This window comes from Lynx canadensis, chromosome B4, assembly GCF_007474595.2.
Source record: "Lynx canadensis isolate LIC74 chromosome B4, mLynCan4.pri.v2, whole genome shotgun sequence".
Lineage (NCBI taxonomy): Eukaryota > Metazoa > Chordata > Mammalia > Carnivora > Felidae > Lynx > Lynx canadensis.
The window spans coordinates 137,957,029-137,976,510 of record NC_044309.1 but is presented as its reverse complement, the minus strand read 5'-3'; the positions used below and the strand labels follow the sequence as shown (position 1 = coordinate 137,976,510).

General features: G+C 59.3%; 1 protein-coding gene and 1 long non-coding RNA gene across 2 annotated transcripts in view; one reads left to right on the top strand and one right to left on the bottom strand.

Moving 5' to 3' along the window:
• The window catches only part of CELSR1 (cadherin EGF LAG seven-pass G-type receptor 1), a 135,968-nt gene that overhangs the window by 48,544 nt on the left and 67,942 nt on the right, over window positions 1–19,482 (top strand). Inside the window, exon 2 of the mRNA XM_030320940.1 lies at window positions 4,701–5,339. Within this exon, the coding sequence (XP_030176800.1) occupies window positions 4,701–5,339 (639 nt within the window). The remainder of the gene's footprint in view (window positions 1–4,700; window positions 5,340–19,482) is intronic.
• Window positions 2,075–4,758, bottom strand: LOC115517881. The gene is made up of 3 exons (XR_003970106.1): window positions 4,699–4,758; window positions 3,084–3,085; window positions 2,075–2,089 (listed from the first exon to the last, which is right to left on the bottom strand). It is a non-coding gene; the product is annotated as an uncharacterized LOC115517881 (long non-coding RNA).

Genomic DNA, 19,482 nt, shown 5'->3' with positions numbered 1-19,482 from the left:
GACTGCCGTCCCTCCGTGGACACCCACCTCCCCGCCGCCTCCCGGGGGCGCCCTGGCATCAAGTCTCGCAAACGCGGCTCCGTCCCGTGTCCCCAACAGGCCCCCGGCTCCTTGAAGGCCGCGGCGTGACCTCTCCCCGCAGCGTCTGGGCCCGCCACAAGGGACGTGATCGTAGAGGACGGTGAACCTCTCCAGCAAAGCCAGAGGGGTGGACAGGCCCGGACCCCCGTGGAGACCCGTGAGGCTCTCGCCTTGCCGATGGCTTTGCGGGAAACGCGGCCGGTGAGCGTCCCGCAGCCGTGGCACGTTCTGGCCATCTGTTCTGTCTCTCTCCTGCTGTGTCTCGGGGACAGCGAGGCGACTCGCGTTTGCCAAGGAAAGCAGCGGAAATGGCACTGGCCGGATCTGGGGGCGCCGCGACCCTGGCTTGAAGCTGTCGTTCACAGCCGTGGAAGAAATGCCTGCGGCACAGGCTGGGGAGAGCCCCCGGCAAGCTCCGTGCCTTCCGGAATAAAAAGGGGCTTTTGAACGATAAACCCGATGGATGTGCTTGCAGGGAAATAAAAAGATACGGGGAAGTATAGAGAGGAAAGTAAAAGTCACCGGATATCAGCAACCTGACATTCCTAGGACCTCTCAGCCCTCAAAAGGGTCAGGGTCGTTGGGGCGCCTGGGGGGCTCAGTCGGCTGACTGTCCGACTTGGGCTCAGGTCATGATCTCGCGGTTCATGGGTTCAAGCCCCGCGTCGGGCTCTGTGCTGACAGCTTGGAGCCTGGAGCCTGCTTCGGATTCTGTGTCTCCCTCTCTCTCTGTCCCTCCCCTGTTCATGCTCTCTCTCTCAATAATAAATAAACTTTAAAAAAAATTAAAAAAAAAAAAGTGTCAGGGTCGTCCAAAGCAAGGGGAGTCAGAGAAGCTGTCCCAGCCCAGAGGAGCTAAGGAGACGTGACAGCTAACTGTCGTGTGGGGTCCTGGATGGGGGCCTGGACGGGGTCCTAGACCAGGAAAAGGGCAGGAGGTGAAACTAAGGAACTCATGTAATAGAGTCAGTAATAGGGGAAACTGAGTGCCGGGTGTATGGGAACTCTGTACTGTCTTCTCAGTTTTGCTGTAAATCTAAAACCGTTCTAAAATAAAAATCCAGGGGTGCCCGGGAGCGTCTGACTCGATTTCAGCTCAGGTCATGATCTCACGGTTCGTGGGTTTGAGTCCCATGTCGGGCTCTGAGCTGACAGTGCAGAAGCCAGCTTGGGATTCTCTCTCTCTCTCTCTCTCTCTCTCTCTCTCTCTCCCTCCCTCCCTCCCTCCCTCCCTCCCCCTCTCTCTCTGCCCCTCCTCTAGGCACTCTCTCCCTGTCTCTCTCAAAATAAATAAATAAACTTTAAAAGTAAAATAGGGGCACCTGACTGGCTTAGTCAGTTGAGCATCCGACTTCGGCTCAGGTCATGATCTCGCGGTTTGTGGGTTCAAGCCCCACGTCGGGCTCTGTGCTGACAGCCTGGAGCCTGCTTCTGATTCTTTGTCTCCCTGTCTCTCTGCCATCCCCCACTGATGCTCTGTCTCTCTCAAAAATAAACATTGAAAAAAATTTAAAAATACAACAAAATAAAAATTGGTTTAAAGCAAATTCAGCGGCTCAGGCAGAACCACTGTCAACATCACAGATACTTTGCTCTCCTTCCCGATAGATCTCTGGGCTCATGTACAATAGCTTCTTTTGGTCTGTGTAAGAAAGTAACTAATTTTTCCCCTAGCATCCTGCTGTCAGATCTGCCCCGCTGTCACCGCTGTGGTTTAGCAGGCGGCGCCCTGTGGTTGGGACAGCCCATTTGGTCTCCACGGGCCCCATGTACGGGCAGTCAGGTGCCTGTGGCGGCCTAGGAATCCAGCCCAGACGACATAAGTTCAAGGCAAGGCCGTTGTCTCCCAGAACCTGGGGTGTCCAGGAGGATCCCTGGTCTTAAAGAAGCTGACCGTGAGATCCACATAAGGCACACGTTTTGTTTACCAGCACGTGCGACGTTAGTTAATAGTTAATGCTATTTTCTGGCCACGTTCCCGCTCTGTCCCTGAGTGGAGATGTCTGTTCTTGGAACGTGGCTCCCTGTTCGTGGGCATTCCTCAGTGCGGTGCCCTCCTGGCTGCCCGCGGGTGGGTGGTTTAAGATGAAAAGGATGTTTTCGTAATACGTGCCACCAGAAAGTAAGCAAACGATACCCAGTATCTTGTGTTATTATTGTGGGCATATGGAAAGGGAGGGAAGGAAGGAAGGAAGGGAAGAGAAGGGAGGGAGGGAGGAAAGAAAGAAGGAGAGAGGAAAGCTAGAAAGGGAAACAAAGAAGAAGACCTCACCAAAAAAATAGCTTCGATGGGAAAATGGGGTTTCGGATGCTGTTTGTGCACATGTGTCTTGGGGTTGAGAGGTGAGACTGGAAATCATCCTTCTTCCCTGCCCCTCCCTCCCTGTGTCCCCCCCCCCCCCACGAATGTTTATCTGGCAGCTTCTGAGTGCCAGCAGCTGGTGCAGCGGGTCAAGACCCGCAGGTTCTCAGTCCTCAGGGGCTCACGGAGGGAGAGATGTAAACCGCAAAAAATCAGGTTATGCCACTTCTGGGTGGGGAAAGTAGGGCGGTGGCAGAGCATGGATGGGGGACTTGGAGGTCCCCTGTGATGAGAGACATTCAGCTGAGGCCTGGATGGCCGAGGAAGCACCCCCGCCCCCAGCCAACAAGGAGGGCGGTGCTCTAGGCAGAAGACAAAGTGTGCAAAGGCCCTGGGGCAGGAAGAGGGAGCGGGGTGGCAGGTGGAGGGTGATGGGGACACGGAGGACCACCAGATGGGGTAAGAGGTGTGTGTTTTATTCTGGAAGCCCCTGGGGGCCCTGAGGGAGTGGCATGATGAGGGGGGCATTGTAGGATGACCGCAGTGGGAGGGGGACCCCAGACTGCTACAGGTCCAACCCACATTCCAGGGAGGGGAATAGATGCTCCTCTTGGGGGGAACCGACCTGCATGTGGGGTTGGGGAGAAAGGACAGCGCTCTGCCACAACGTGCTTTGCCACTTTCTTTTGCCTTACTTTACTCCTCCTGACTGTTCTGGCCCCCGGCCCTTTGCACGGGACCGGCGGGCATGTCTGGCCACTGACTCCAGTCCATTTGTGCTCCGTTGAAGCTGTAGCCAGAACGAGCCCTCGCCTCACGGGCTCCCCACCCCGAGGCGATGCCAGTATCATTTCCACTGTCGACTTCGGCCCTGCTGGGTTTTCATGGGGACTGGACGGAGCAGTGACGGCACCCCGTGCCCAGCTTGCTGAGCAGCAGTGCCTTCGCTGGGGTGAACTGGGCTCCCCTCCAGGGGCGATGCCGATTTTCTCAGGATCTCAGGTTTGCTGTGGTCGTCAGAGGGAGTACCCGGGAGCACTGTGACCTCGGGAGCAGTTACGTTTTCTTGTGTGGACAGGTTTTGTGACTCGGGGTCCCTCCCAAAGTGGCTTGTGGCTCTCAAGGGCCCGAGGAAAACAGGCCCAGTGCGCAGAAGCCTCGATGCCTCTGTTCCCCGTGGGTTTAGGCTTTGTGCCTCCGTGGGGACTGTGCTGGGGCCACGGCAACAAGGTGGCCTCCAGATTGCGTCATTTGACCTGCCCTGTCAGTGGTCCCGGCTTCCTGGAAACAAGCGGGGAAGGGCCCCCCGCCATGGCTCCTGCCCCTCGGCGGGGGAGGCCCGTCAGGCGTGGGCTGCGAGAGGGTGGGAGAGGGTCCTTGCCTGGCAGGGGCTCACTGGCCTGCACAGATGGCCCTGTGCCCCATGGGGGTGTGCTCGTTGGGGGCACAGGTACAGGGACCCAGAATCTGAGCTGAGCCAGAGGGATATGAACTTTGCTGGGTTTTTCTCAGGGTCCCATAGCACATTTGAGGCAGGGCCTGGGAGGCAGGTGAAAACCCCCTGGGTGGGGGTGCTTGCACCTGTCAGGATGCCGGGAAGGCCGATGGTCCCACCCCACAACCACCCTGGGGAGAGCCCCTGGGGCCAGCCCTTGGGGGACTCCCCTGATTCTGGGCTTAGAACGGCCTAACCAAAACATCCCATCCCTTTCCCGTCTCGCAAAATCCTAAGTAGCTGGTTTCATGGTTGGCTGACCCTTGTCGGGTGAGGTGCAGCCCTGTCTTGTACGTGTCTTTGTAAAGCAGCATTTGCCGAGCGTCCGCCGTGTGCTGGGCACGTAGGGATGAATAGGGTGCAGCTCAGCACAGAAAACCCTTCAACGTGGCGTGGACCAAGGCCGTACCTGGACGGCAGCATCCTAGACGCTGTGGGGTCTGGGCTGGGCTGCGGGCGGGTGGGATCGGAGTGGGGGCTCCCGGGGTCTGAGACGGGTGCAGAGGTGGTAGAAGGGGGCTCAGTGGCCCCACGCGTCTGGGGCAGAGGGTGCGAGGCGGGGGACCCAGGTGGCGGTGGCCCCGGGATGTCCTGCTGAGTGGTTGGGGGTCTGTGGGGTTCTTTCGAGCAAGACAGACTCAACGGGAGCTGTGCTTTGGGAAGCCGGGTGTGGAGGGAGAGGAATGGGGGGCCCGGAAGGCAGGGGTCAAGGCGGCGGTCGCGGTGGGGGCGGGGCGTGGGGCTCGCTTCGGCCGGCCGTGCCCGGGTGGGGCTGGCGGGGACCCGGACCCCGAGTGACCCCGACCCTCCTTGTGTCCACAGATGGCATCCACAGTGTCGTCGCGCTCTGCACCCTGCGGGTCACCATCATCACGGACGATATGCTGACCAACAGCATCACCGTCCGCCTGGAGAACATGTCACAGGAGAAGTTCCTCTCCCCGCTGCTGTCCCTCTTCGTGGAGGGCGTGGCCACGGTGCTGTCTACCACCAAGGACGACGTCTTCGTCTTCAACATCCAGAACGACACGGACGTCAGCTCCAACATCCTGAACGTGACCTTCTCGGCCTTGCTCCCCGGCGGCGTCCGGGACAAGTTCTTCCCGTCGGAGGACCTGCAGGAGCAGATCTACCTGAACCGCACGCTGCTGACGGCCGTGTCCGCCCAGCGCGTGCTGCCCTTCGACGACAACATCTGCCTGCGGGAGCCCTGCGAGAACTACATGAAATGTGTGTCCGTGCTCAAGTTCGACAGCTCGGCGCCCTTCATCAGCTCCACCACTGTGCTCTTCCGGCCCATCCACCCCATCAACGGGCTGCGCTGCCGCTGCCCGCCCGGCTTCACGGGCGACTCCTGCGAGACGGAGATCGACCTGTGCTACTCCAGCCCCTGCGGCACCCACGGCCGCTGTCGCAGCCGCGAGGGCGGTTACACCTGCGAGTGTCTGCAGGATTTCACGGGTACGTGTCGCTCCCCGGGCCCCGGGCGGGGTCGCACGCGGGGGGGCCCTCGCCGGCTCCCTCGGTCCACTCCCCTGCCCGGCGCCAGTCCGTGGCCTTGGCGGTGTCGCCGGGAGCCGCACCTCCTTAGCCGGCGGGCAGGCGGGCGGGAGGCAGGCAGGCTTCCTGACGAGCCCTCCCAGGTCCCTGTTGACCGCGTGTGACTGGAGTCGCCCTCTTTCCGAGAGCGATGACGGCGTGAGGGCCACCTGAAAACCCACGTGCGGGAGATGACACGCGCTTCCTTAGGTGGCTTCAGGTTGGAGGCACTTCATTCCGGGCTTCGGGTTTAATTGGCTACTTGTAAACAGTGTGACTGGGATGGAGATCATGAGCCGCTGATCACGCGGGTCTGGAGAGCCGGTGTTGGTGTTTCACGCCCGGTGGTCGCTGTAGAGGTTACGTCTCCTCCGCCTTGAACGTACACTTGCCCTGAGACGTCCTGACTCGTCGCGAAGACGAATTGCTCCCCAGGCAGCCGGCGGTGGGTGTTTAGAAATAGGTAGTCAGAGCAGCACGGATGCGCACGTCCTGGCCTTGGCCTTCGATCGCGTGTTGCCCAAGATCGTGGCCCCTTTGAAAAACAAGTTTCTGGTGGCCTGAGAGCGGTCTGGCGTTTTGGGGAAGCCGTCTAGGATTAGGTGGGACCTCATTCATACCGGACGTAGCTTCGTGATTCCCATATGGACTGTGGCCCCAGTTATCCTGTTTAGTATAAACAGCTGAAAAATCATTATCTGCTTGTGTGGGACGTGGCACAGTTTATGGAGCTTAGCACAGGGGTTTACGGCATTAGCCGGTGTGTGTTAAGCAGGAAGAGTAAACCCAGGGTGGGGGGCACAGTGGGAGGAAGACGGCCGTGCCTGGCGCTCTGAGTCAGAAGAGGAGGAAAGGCGCCAGAGAGAGGCCGTTTGGCAGCCTGAGGAGGTGGGGGTTTACCGTGTCTGAGCCCCAGCCTGGTTATAATCCGGAGTACGGCGTGGCAAGAAAGGCACCTGACCGCCTGCCCTGTGTCCTCCCCTCCTCCCCATGCCTGTTTGTGGCTGGCTGGCTGTCCGTCTGTTTTGTGGGGCTCCAGAAAGGTCTGCCCCGCTGGCTCGGAGTGTTAACCCTGGATTCCTGGCTATACTGGGGCGTGGTGGTGGGCCCGGACGGGAGGCTCAGGAGATCCCTGCCCCCGCAGTTCCTGCCTACGTTGTCGGGGCTCTGGCTGTGCCCACAGTCCTGGACCAGGCTCCCCTCTCCCCCACTCCTCCCTGCCCTGGGTTGTAATGGGCGCTCACCACACGGTCCCGGCGTGCCCCGACCTCTCCTTCCCCGATCACCATGATGAGCTGGGCTCTCGGCTTCTCCTGAAGCCGCTGACCAGGTGTGCCAGCACTGGTGACGGGGAGGCCTCCCCCGTGAGCTGCTGTCCCCTCCCCCCTCCCTTGCCCGTGGCCTAGACGGGGAGTGCTTCCTCCCGTGACTTCAAGTGGTGATGCTGTGGCTCTTGACCCTGGGAAAGGGCTGGTGTGCTCTAGGGACTCAGCTGGCGTTCAATTACTCCCTTGCCCCCTGAGTATTAATGGAGTGCCTACTGTATGCCCGGCCACTGCACACATCAGACCTGCCCCTGCCCAGTCGGGTGGGGCACCTTGGGTTGTCTGCGTGACTGGCCCTTTCACTGATCAAGGCACGTGGCAGTGGGGACCTGGCAGGGGACAGTCCCTCAGGCACCCTCTGCGCTCTGAGGGAGGCCTAGGATGGGGTCTAAGGTGAGCGGGGAGACCAGCTTCTCCTCGGGGGCCACAGCAGCAGGCCTGGGTTCCAGAAGTCCCGGACGTAAGCCCAGGGCCGTGTCTGGGCTGGGTAAACCGTGGCTGCTAGGGACCCGTGGATTCTCTCCGAAGAGGGATCGACCTGCTGCATGGAAGGGACTTCCAAAGTTCTTAGATTTCGTTTTCATCACGGGAGTCATTGCTAGGGAAATAATGACCGGAAACGGCCCCGCGTGTCAGAAGATCCGCTGAGAGGCCATGATTGGCGTGGGACTCATCTGAGTGTCTCTGGCCCTGAAGTCATCATCTGTGTTTCCCTTGGAGATAAGACAGGCCCAGACTGATTGTTTGGACTCAGTCCCCCTTCCTCCGTCTCTCCCTTTCTCCCTTTGAAGCCCCCCTCCTCTTGCAGGAGGTAATTGCGTTCATTTGCTGGTGCTGAAGGCTGCCTTGTCGTCGAGGGGGTTTTGTTACTTGCTCCTGGGTAAGCCGAGCCCAGGCCGCCGTGGGGAAGTTGGAAGCGGCCCAAGGCCCCCGGAGGACCCCGGCTTCCTGTGCTGCCGATGGACAGGAGACGGGCTGGGTGAAGGAAGGTGTCAGTTAATGTCAGGCGAAGCTTCCTGAATTTGGTGCTGGAGAAAACACCCCCAGCAGCAATCCTGCATTTTCTTAATCCATGCTGGCCTGAGAGAAGGACCGAGGCCCCAGCGATGGAGGGCTGTGCGCTGGGGCGGTAGTCGGGGTCCGCAAGTGACCCCACTCTGAGAGCAGCAGGACATTATGGCTGAAGGCGTCATGGTCGCCGTCCTTATTTCCTCTAGAACTTGGCAGACGTCTGTTCTCGGCCCCTCGGTGTCTTGGGTCGTAAACAGCGGGGTTTGGTTTTGGCTAAACCCCCCAAAGGTCGCCGCCCCGTTCTTCCTAATCCTCGCTTCTGCACCTGTTGCCTGCTGCCATCACCTCCCTCAGAATCCGCCTCAGCGCCGTCCCCTGCTCTGGAAGGTTCTGGAAGGTTTCCCAACTTCCTCGGTGCTGTGTTTATGTGTTGGTTGCTCTGCTCTCACCTTGGGTGTGATCCCCTCATTTCTCTGCCTCTCAGGACAACGGTAACTTAGGGCTAATATTCACTAGCCTTCGGTGCGCTGTGCTGTTCTAGATGATTCCACATGTGTTACGCCAGTCCCCACATCAGCAACATGGCCCCGTCTGTAAGCGGAGAGACCGAGGTGCAGAGCAGCACAGTATCTGGCCCAGCCCTTCCAACCGGGGTGATTCTGCCCCCGGGGACAGCAGGGGGTCAGATGGGGGGGGTGGAGGCCACACGTGCTGCCCACATGCGCCGAGGACGGCCCCACACAGACAGCGGTCCCGCCAGCGTGTCTGCGGGAGCGCAGAGCCACCGACTGCGTGATGAGTGCAGGTTCCCCCAGGTCTTCCTGGATGTCACCTCCCTGCCTCCACACGTGTCCCCTCCTCTCGTCCCCATTCCCCGCGTCCGCCCCCTGCTCGGCACTGGATGGCCACAGCACCGGGCACACAGAAGGTGCTCAGTAAGTGCTCATGCACACACGATGGGGTCAGGGGTTCACTGGCCTGGCCTGTTCCTCCCTGTAGCCGGAGGAGGCGTCCTGGAGGCTCCTTCTGTACGGTGCTCGGTGCTCAAAGCAGTGCCTTTGCTGCTATTGTCACTGCGCTGGAGGGGACTCGGGGGGACGGGGTGGCGCTGAGGTATTTATGACTCTGTCCCGCTGGTGTGAGAGCTGGCCCAGCTCCAGTTCTCACAGCACAGCTACGTGCTAACGCGGGCTGGCAGGCCTCCCCCTCCTCCCATACATGCATCTTCTCGTCACGGAGAACGAGGTGATTTATCATCACAGATGAACGTCTGCCCACGGGGTGCATTCCTGAGAAGGCAGCGACTTTGATAGCCCGGGGGGCAGGGGGAAGGCTTTCCTCCGCACTCTGCCTGTCAGAGGGGAGGCCTGGCTGTGACCCGGGACCTAGACCGTCAGGGTGCGCCCCCACCTTGGCCGCCCTGGCTGAGTCTTCCTCGTAGGGTCCTGTTTGTTCTTGAGTGTACTATTTGTTTTAAGTGTATTTATTTCGAGAGACAGAGAGAGCGTGAGTGGGGAAGGGGCAGAGACAGAGAACCTCAAGCAGGCTCCACGCTGTCAGCGCAGAGCCCGACGTGGGGCTCGAACTCACGAAACTGTGAGATCACGACCTGAGCCGACATCAAGAGTCAGACCCTTAACCTACTGAGCCGCCCAGGCGCCCCGTGGTTAAGCTTCCGACTTCAGTTCAGGTCATGATCTCACAGTTCGTGAATTCGAGCCCCGCATCGGGCTCTGTGCTGACGGCTCGGAGCCTGGAGCCTGTTTCCGATTCTGTGTCTCCCTCTGTCTCTGCCTCTCCCCACTCACGTTCTGTCTCTGTCTCTCTCAAAAAGAAATACGCATTGAGAAAAAAAAGAATACATGTCCTTTGTGGACATTGATGGGTCCCAAGGAACTGCCCCATGTCTCTAGTGCCACGCAGGAAGTGGAATTTGAACCATCTGGGGGCTGAGCTGCTATTTGTATGGACGACGGAGGTTTCTGTTACCATTCTGGCTGAGTTTGGACACGCTGCTGTTTGAGAACTGGCTCGGTTTTCCTCTGAGCTGATTCGGTGGTGAGGACACCGCTTCCCAGCCTCGGGGTATGCAGCTGCCGGGTTCACCTTCTGCCAGCAGGTTCTTCCCCAAGGTCACAGGACTGTGCCCAGACCCTCAGCCCTCCCCTCTCCTTCCCTCCCTCCCTCACCCTGTGGTGGCACGGCCAGCCCACTCACCACTCTGCCTGGGCCGGGGGGCCCTATGCCTCTGTCTCCAAGGGGTACAGGGCCCCCGCCTGTCCCCACCTGCACGTCTTCTCTCTAGGAGACCTCCCCACACCCACCCTCACCCCTACCCTCAGATATCCTGGGTCATTAGAACCAGATTCTAGTTCTGTGTCTGAGACGTCATCTTGGGGCTCACTCTTGAGACATTGTAGACAGAGGCAGCTGCAGGCCCAGAAGGGCACACGGGGGGGCCCTGGATGGCCCCACCGTGGGGACTGTGACTTCTCAGCGTGTGCTCAGGCCCCGGGGCAGTATGAAGTCTGTGTCCCATCAGGACTGGCTGGGGGCCGGACTCTGCGGGTCAGGACTCTCTGCCAGGCTCTGCCTCATTCTGGAGCCTGGACACCTCCTGAGCCGCCACCGGTGTTCTAAGCCCACATCCCTGGCCTGTCCCCTGGCTCGGAGGGACCGTGACTTTGCTCCAGGGGGTTGGAAGTGCCCTGTTGAAGGGGCCATGGTGGTGTCCTGGGCACTCAGGCCCCGGTGGTCGGCTCAGCTGACCCTGCCTGGTCACCACGTGCGGGCAGGTGTCCAGGGCCCTCTGGTTGGCCTCCCACCAGCTTTGGCAGCCGAGACCTGTGATGTTTACTCGCGCTGTGTTCATTTAGTGCCTGCTGGGTCCTCAGCCGCTGCCAGCCAGGGGCACCACAGCGGGCTCGTGCTGGGGGGCGCAGCTCCTGGGCCACTGAGGCTCAGGGAGATGCGGAAAGATTTAAGGGCTGTGGCTTTCTGTGGGCGACTGTCCCCAGGAAGAGATGGCTCCGGAATCTGGCCGGTCTCCTTTGGCGTGAGGAGGGTTGCGTCAGTGTCCTGGGGCTTACCTGGGGGTCTAAAATAACCCTGGCAAGGCCCTTCCGTGTCTCCCGCAACTCCTGGTGGCCTCAGGTGGCCCTGGGCTTGTGGCCACACCGCTCCCATCTCTGCTTCCATCCTCGCACAGCCGGCCCCTGTCGCGTGAGGACAGATGTGATGGCAGGGGGCTCACCCGGGTGATACGCGTCGGGTCTCACATCCCAGGACCCTTAATTCCATGGCATCTTTGCCCTATGAACCGATGCCCACAGCTTCTGGAAGTCGGAACCTGCACATGTCTTTTCGGGGCCACTGGTTAGCTGACTTGAGGGTTGGTTATTTTCTGTGCCCTTCGCCCTCTGATGGGCGTGAGGAGTGGGAAGGTGGGGAGAGCACCCCTTTCCTAAAAGGAGGGGTCCTCGGGTGTGGCTCGGGACTGGCACTGGCTGGGCCGCCTTTCCATCCCGGGGAGTTTAGAATGCACACTGATTATTCCGGTTAGCCGGGTTTCAACCCTCAAACATGTCGGTGACTCCGGTAAGAAGAACCAAAGAGGTGGGTAAGCCAGAATCGTTTTCCTTTCCTGCTGGAATGCGTTTTTTATTTATATTCAAAAAAAAAAGAATGGGTGTGTCTGGAGTTCTGGGAAATTGCTTCAAAGACAATAATGAAGTCATCCGAGAAGGCTCAGAGGAGGCCCAACCTGGACAAGGTCTGGGCTTCCGGCTTCCCCTCCCTCCCGGCGGGGGGGGGGGGGTCAGAGAGGGTGGGTGGCAGGTGTCTGGGCTCTCAGCAGAGGCCTTTCCTGGCAGCCTTGCCCCATGGAGGGGGAGGCTCCAGGGCAGAGCCAGTCACCGGGAGGTGAGAAAGTCAAACAAGGAGTGTGGGGGAGGGGGGGCTCCTAGTCCCAAGAAGCGGGTTAACAACCGGGAAATCACAGTACCAGCCTGCCAGGTGCTCAGCTCAGAGCTTTGCAGAATTAGCACATTTCACCTTGATGCTAGCCTCCTGGGTGCTAGGGGTTGTTCCAGGGCGAGACACAGAAGTCCTGCCTTCGGGGAGGGATTTGCAGCGGGGGAAACTGAGGCACCGGCCGGGAGCTTGCTCAGGAAGCCTCTGTCCCGGGGCAGCAGTGTTGCTCCTGAGGGGGGTGTTTGGTAGAAGGGGCCGCCGAGGCCCTGGGTGGGTGGAAGGATGAATGGGCATGTTTTCCCAGTGCTTAACCATTTCTGACGGAGACCCTCAAGTGTCCCCTGTCCCTTGTCTCCCGTCTCTGTGCTTCCCCCGAGGAACCACGCTGCTGGATCGCGTCTTGTTTGTTAAGATTTACCTTTGCAAAGTAACCTGACACCCACGGTGGGGACTGAGGTTCGGTGTCCTTGTGTCTGAGGACCTGACTCTGAAGCCGTCCCGTGTTGGTGACTGTGGGGCCTACACTCTCTCCGGACGCTCTGTCCTCCGTGCGCCTTGTCGATCTTTAATTCTGCCTCAACTTCAAGCTCCAAAGTGTCTTTTGTGCTTCAGACCCGACTTCTTCCCTCGCTGACTTTGAAAATACTGTTTTTTTTTTTTTTTTTAATTTTTTTTTTTAACGTTTATTTATTTTTGAGACAGAGAGAGACAGAGCATGAACGGGGGAGGGGCAGAGAGAGAGGGAGACACAGAATCGGAAGCAGGCTCCAGGCTCTGAGCCATCAGCCCAGAGCCCGACGCGGGGCTCGAACTCACGGACCGCGAGATCGTGACCCGGGCTGAAGTCGGACGCTTAACCGACTGAGCCACCCAGGCGCCCCGAAAATACTGGTTTTTCTAGTTCAAAGCCCTTGGCTGTTGCTGAGGACGAGGAGGGAGCGAACTGTCCCTTTATTTACTGAGCAGCTTAAGTCATCAAATTTGTACGTGCCCTTCCCCTCCTGTCCGGGAGGGTCCGAGGGTCTCTGTCTGGCCGTGCCCCCCTCTCCCGGCTGGCTGGGGCTCCGTCACCTCTCTGGTCTCCGCCCGAAGCAGCCACGGGGCAAGTTCTGAAGCTTGGTCTTGGAGGTGCCGATTCACATCAGCCTCGCCCTGGTTCCAGCCCCGAACCTCCTCGCCCCTCCTGCCACGACCGTCACACAGCCTCCACCCCACACACACACAGACACACATCACACCCCGGAGACACACCTACACAACACACACATCTCACACATGCGCACACACACCCCACCTCGACGCCACCTGCTTGCCTGCCTGCTCTCTGTGCAGTGACACCGAGGTGCCCGGCTACCCCTTCCTCTTGCACAGACATCCTTCCCGACCGTGACGTCCCGGTGGCCAGGACCAGGGCTCTCCCGTCCCTCTGCTTGGGCCCCTGCTGGAGCCTAGTGGTCGCGCTGCCCCTCTGGCCACGATCCCCAGTCGTTCCGGCAAAGCCCAGTTCACGGGCTCCCGGACCCAGGCGTCCTCTCTTTCCTCCATCCTCCTTATCTTTAAGGAACTTGCTTGTTACATACAAAAAATGATACGTTTTATACACGGTGCTGGGCCTCCGTTTCTTCATCTGCAAGATGGTGACTAGAACGGTCCCCATGTGGGACGCCTGGGTGGCTCAGTGGGTCGAGAGTCCGACTTTCGGCTCGGGTCACGATCTCGAAGTTCGTGGGTTCGAGCCCCGCGTCGGGCTCTGTGCTGACAGCTCAGCCTGGAGCCTGCTTCCGATTCTGTGTCTCCCTCCCTCTCTGTCTGCCTCTCCCTGCTTGTGCTCTGTCTCTCTCTCTCTTAAAAATAAACCTTAAAAAAACGAAGAAAAAAAAAAAAGCAGAGTCCCCATGTCTGGGGATTAGAGTAGCAGCGATGGCCGGGCCTCACTGCCCTCCGTAACCCCGTGTTCCCCGCAGTCACCTTGCAGGTGAGCCCTTGCAGGTGAGGGGGCTGGAGGGGCCTCGGCTCCTGGGAGCTTCTGTTTCGTTGTTAAGGGGAGTCCTTCCCCAAATTTCTGCTTGGGGTTCTGCACCGGGGCCAAGACCAGGAGGCCGAGCCCTGTGTTCCTCACCTGCGGGGGGCTTGTGGTTCACTGTATGCATTATTGAGTGCGGCTATCGGTTTGCCCAGGTGAACCCGATCCTTGGCGTGGGGGTGGGGCTGGCACTCGTCACAGTGGCGGGGGGGGGGGGGGGGGTGCATGGCAGGAGGAGGGGAGATTCTCCTCAGAGTCGGAATGACCCAGAGCGAGCATCTGACCCTGAGCAGGATGTCAGGATGTGAGAAGCCCGAACTTGACTTGAATGAGGACTCCCAGGAAAGGAACGATGAAGTTAATTCTGGACAGGAAGTGTGTCTGAGAACATGCGGGTTTCATTTTAATAGTGTTTCTAATGAGAACTGTATCAGATGGTAAAGATATGGGGCTCACTAAGGCTGATCCGAGTTAGTTACCTAAAGTAAGATCATTTTTATTTATTACTTCATTTCATTTCATTTCATTTCATTTCATCTTAGAGCATGCGGGTGGAGGAGAGGGGCAGAGGGGGAGAAGGTTAGAGAGAGAGACAGAAAGAGAGAGAATCCTAAGCAGGCTCCAACCTCAGTGCAGAGCTCATGACCCTTGAACTCGTGACCCTGAGATCATGACCGCAGCCAAAATTAGGAATCAGAGGCTCAGGCGCCTGGTGGCTCAGTTGGCTGAACGTCCAACTCTTGATTTCAGCTCAGAAAATGATCGCACAGTTCGCGAGCTGAAGCCCCACGTCAGGCTCTCGCTGACAGCGCAGAGCCTGCTTGGGATTCTCTCTCCCTCTCTTTCTGCCCCTCCCCTGCTCATGCTCTCTCTTTCTCTCTCTCTCTCTCAAAATAAGTAAATAAAACTCAGAAAATAGATTCAAACAAACAAAACTTATTTTATCACGTCTCTTCCAAGTTCGTGCTCAGTGATGTCAAGGTGGTAGCTTGAAGTTGACCGAGGGGGTGTGCACACCGTGGAAATGGGAAATGGGCAGGTCGGGGCTCCCCTCACCCGGGCCGGCTCTCAGGATTCGCCAGCACCCCACTGCATAGGACCTACATTTAAGAGAAAGTGTTGGTAGATTCTTACAGTGTAGACAGATGAGCTGCGGTGGCCGCTGTGGGAAGTGCCCGTAGGAGACCCGGGCTTGGCCTGAATGAAGGTGCTAGAACCCAGACAGAAGGAGCTTCCCAGGCTCACCTCGCCCGTCTGAACACCCAACACTCCCGAGTCCTCACTGGCCTCTTCTCCAAAACGCGTGTTTAACTATAAAAGTAATTCTTCGTTCATTACATCAGCATTTTCCCAACACCGTTTGAATCAAATACACGAATTAGTAGCTTTTATAATTCCGCGCAGGCATTAATCAATGGCTTGGACCCGGGAAATCCTGGCATTTTACGATTTCATTTTCCGAGCATTTGTCTCATCCCTGCCGCGCGCTGGGCGTGCATCGGGCGCCCCCTCTGCGCCTGGCACCCTCTGCGTGCCGGACGTGCTCAGACTCGGCTCCAGAGACCCTGTCCCGCCCTGGAGCCTGGGGACACAGATGCTAACGAGCAGCCCCACGGCCGCTGCCAGCCTGGAGCCAGAAGCTTCTGGGCCTTTTAGCGTCTGTCATGGGTGCCCTGGACCTGGTCAGGCAAATGGGTGCAGCTTGCTAAGGGGAGCGTGCCTGGGACAGGACTGTAACCGGGTGCAGAGAAGCCGCCCCCGGAGGCCAGGCCCACAGGAAGGGGGCCACCGCCGGGTTATCATTGGTGACCACCTGCATCACCTGTCGTGTCCCCGACAGCCCTGGGAGGAGGGGGGCCACGCGGCCGGAGTGTGGGGCGTGCCGCGGGCGAGCGCGGCGTTCTTGGGGGCAGAGGTGTGGCTGAGGGCCGGGCCTCGGGGCGGAGTGGCGTCTTTGTGGAGCCGTGCGTTGCCGCTAAGCCAGCGCCTGGCAAGGGGAGCGTTCTGAAAAGCTCTCTCTGGAGTTACGTGGAGCACAGGCGGGTTCGCAAGTCAGTGGGCGGCTGGCCTGGGTTCAGGGCGTCTGCGGCGAGGTGGCTGTGGTTGTGTGGATGGAGGCCGCACCGCTGGGGTGCAGGTGGCAGTGGAGGTGAGGGACGGGACTCCCTGAAGTGACGGGGGGTGGGGAGGGCGGGGGGCGGGCACTGATGGACGTGAGGGGGAGGGGCACTGATGGAGGTGAGGGGGAGGGGCACTGATGGAGGTGAGGGGGCGGGCACTGATGGAGGTGAGGGGGAGGGGCACTGATGGAGGTGATGGGGGGGCACTGATGGAGGTGAGGGGGAGGGGCACTGATGGAGGTGATGGGGGGGCACTGATGGAGGTGAGGGGGAGGGGCACTGATGGAGGTGACGGGGGAGGGGCACTGATGGAGGTGAGGGGGAGGGGCGGGGTGTCTCTGGGCCCTGGGCTTGCCTCCCGTTCAGATGGTGGGGGGCCCTCCACCAGGGAAGAGGAAGACGGGGTTTGAGGTGTGGGCTCTGTGGGGCGGTGGTTGGGTTGGTTGGTGGGGCCCAGAGGAGCGGGCCGAGGCATGGCTATGGAGGTGGGGAGCCCCCCCCCCCTCGCTGGCCTTCGGACGAGGCTGGGGAAGAGCGCCCCTGAGCGCAGAGGAACCAGAGCCGAATGTCACTCAGAAGCCGGCGAGGCGGCCTCATAGGTCAGATGCTGCGTCACCTCCGGGCGCTGGTTGCCGAGGCCAAAATTTACCACGACCCTAATTTTAGGACAAACACAGAAGGCTGCTGTGGTGGGTTAAGTAGTGTCCCCCCAAATTCATGTCCAGAGCCTCAGAAACGCATCCTCATTTCAAAATCGGGTCTTTCCGGATGTATTAGTTAAGGCTCTCAGGATGAAACCATCCCAGATTTGGGGCCCCCCGACATCCGGTGACTGGTGTCCTTGTAAGAGAAAGGAGGGGATTTGGGACACGGGACACATGTGCATGTGAAGGCAGAGACTGGAGGGGACGTGGCCACAAGCCCGGGAACGCTGGGGTGGGGAAGGCAGAAGGCCCTGGAAGGATTGGGATCCTCCAAGGAAACCCCTCCTGCCCACACCTGAGTTCTGGCTTCCAGAACCATGAGAGAATAAGTTTCTGTTGTTTTAAGCCACACAACTTGTTGTCATTTCTTCCACCAGCCTTAAGAAACCAGTATTTATTGGAAATGAAAAAAAAAACTTTACGGTTAAACCAAAACAAACGGCTCCATGGAAACAGCTTCATTCGCAACTTATATTAAAAAAAAAAAGCAGCCCCGGAAAACTGGTCTGTAAGCAGGAAAACCGGGAGCCAGGGTCAAGGTCACATCTTCGGGGACCGCAGAGCTCTCCGGCTGGGCGCGCGGCCTCCTGTCTCTGGGCCGCGGAGGCAGGCCCGGGGAGGACGTCTGCAGGCCAGCGTGCAGGCAAGGGCTGGGCTGGGGGCCTCGGAAGGCTGGCGGGGGCGGGGGGGGGGGGTGTGCGCAGGAACACCTGGACCCAAGCCCGCGACGCTGGTTCTGGAACGCCTTGGGGCGGAGCGCTGTGGGAAGGGCCTAGCGGGGCCTCCCTTTGTTTGCTGTCACGGTTTGGGGAGCACTCCCCCGCCCTGTCCCCTCGCTGCGGCTCCGTTCCAGAATACTCTGTACTTGGCCACCGACATGCCAAGCTGGAACTCGGGGAGCAAACACTCCCACATGTCATACACGTTTTTCAAGCAGAGATTAGAGAGTTTGAAGTGTGTGGAGGACAAACACACGTTAAGCTAAGCATTGAAAAGGAAGGCAGGGAATTTAAGAAGCCCGCGGGCTGTTCACCTGGAGGAGCCCAGGAGCACTGGGTCGCGAGTGTGAGGGTGTGAGTGTGGGTGGGGGAGGGTGTGAGTGCACAGGCGTATGTGTGAGGGCACGTGTGTGCACAGCTGTATAAATCAGCACACCTGTGAGAGTGTGTGTGTGTGTGTGTGTGTGTGTGTGTGTGTGTGTGTGCGCGCGCTAGCATAAGCCGCACGGTGGCCGAGCCCAGTGCTGTGGCGGGCGGGGCACCCTGGTAGCCCCCCAGCCAGCTGGGGCCAGCAGTTTCCATGGAGGGTGGAGCTCGAGGGGGTCCAGGCGGGTCCGTGGGCTCCTGTCCTTTTCCTCTTACTTCTGAGCGGGTGCGAACCAAGCCTCTCTGCCAACGCGACCCTGGAGTCAGCCCCTGCCCGGGAGAACAGATGGGTGGGCTGGCCGGGGCTTCTGGCCTGGCCCTGGGGGGTCACTGGCCTGCTGGCCCCTTCACGGTCCTGGACTTTAGTTAGGAAGTCTGCGATTTCAAGCCGCCCCGCCCCCCGTTTTCGAAGGGGCTCAGCCTGGAGCAAATCGTACTTTTTAGGCGTTGCGACTGGGGCTACGTGGGGGAGGGGGAGGGAAAGCCCAGAGTGTTTGGGAGCACCACTGGTTTGCGATGCTGACCGCAGGTCAGTTTGGCCTGTGCCTCAAAAGTGAGCTTCTTGGAAGCACCCCCTCGGGTGGCTGAAAGGGTTTTCTTACGCTGGTCAGCGATCGCGCTCTAGAATCCTCACCGTCAGAGCTCGGCCTCCAGGAACACTCTGAGTGCCCACGATCTGCGTTCTCAGGAGCTGCGCCTGGGGGTCGGGGGCGCAGGACGGGCCAGAGAGGAGCAACAGAGTCCTCTGCTGACCGTGTCCCCACCTCCGGAGACGGCCAGCTCTGGGCCAGGGCACCAGACCCTCCAGCTACTCACTGACCAGCCACAGGGTGTGGGCTGCCCCAGCAAGGGCGGCTTCCTGGCTTGGGGGGGGGTCCGGGTGCAGAGTCTGGTGTGAGCCATCAGCACCCAGCACACCGGGGCTCGGGCTCCACCGTAACACCCACTCTCAACAGCACCTCATTTTCCTTGTTCAAGATTGATGAGATCCTAACATCACCCTGCAGTCCGTTCACATTCTCAGCGATCTTGCATGTGCCTGCTGTGGGCTGACTCGTGTCCCCCCCCCCCCCCCAGACTCACGGGTGGAAGCCCTGACCCCCAGCCACACAGGATTAGCATCCTCGCGAGAAGACACACCAGAGAGCTTGCTCTGCACGCACGTGAGCACAGTGGGCTCCCTGGGACGGGCTCTCACCAGGCGCTGGGGTGGCCAGCACCTTGACCGTGGACTTACAGCCTCTAGAACCCTGAGCAATGAATGTCTGTTGTTTGAAGCCACACGGTCTGCGGGTATTTTGTCAGTCAGCCCAGTGACTCCTGGGCTCCAGGAAGCTGCTGTCGCTTGAAGGCCACTGCTCCTGCACCACAGCCCCTCCTATTAGACGTCTCTGGAGTTGTGTGATTCACATCCCTTCGTACTGGTCTTGTACTAATCTAAGAGCACGGGCATCACTAAGGGAAAATGGATGGACATGACTGTTTGCAAATACGACATCTCTGTGTGGCTGCAAGTATGTAAACCTCAAGCCAGGAGGGAGCGGCCACAGAAATGACAGAGGAGAGTTGATTTCCTTCGTTTGTGAGGAGCTGATAGGAAAACATGCACAGGAATTACCGGGTGGCTCCAGGGACAGCAAATGCACATTGTCAATAAAATGCAAAGAGATCCTGGGGGCGCCTGGGTGGCTCAGTCGGTTGAGCATCCGACTTTGGCTCAGGTCATGATCTCGCGATCTGTGGGTTCGAGTCCCGCATCGGGCTC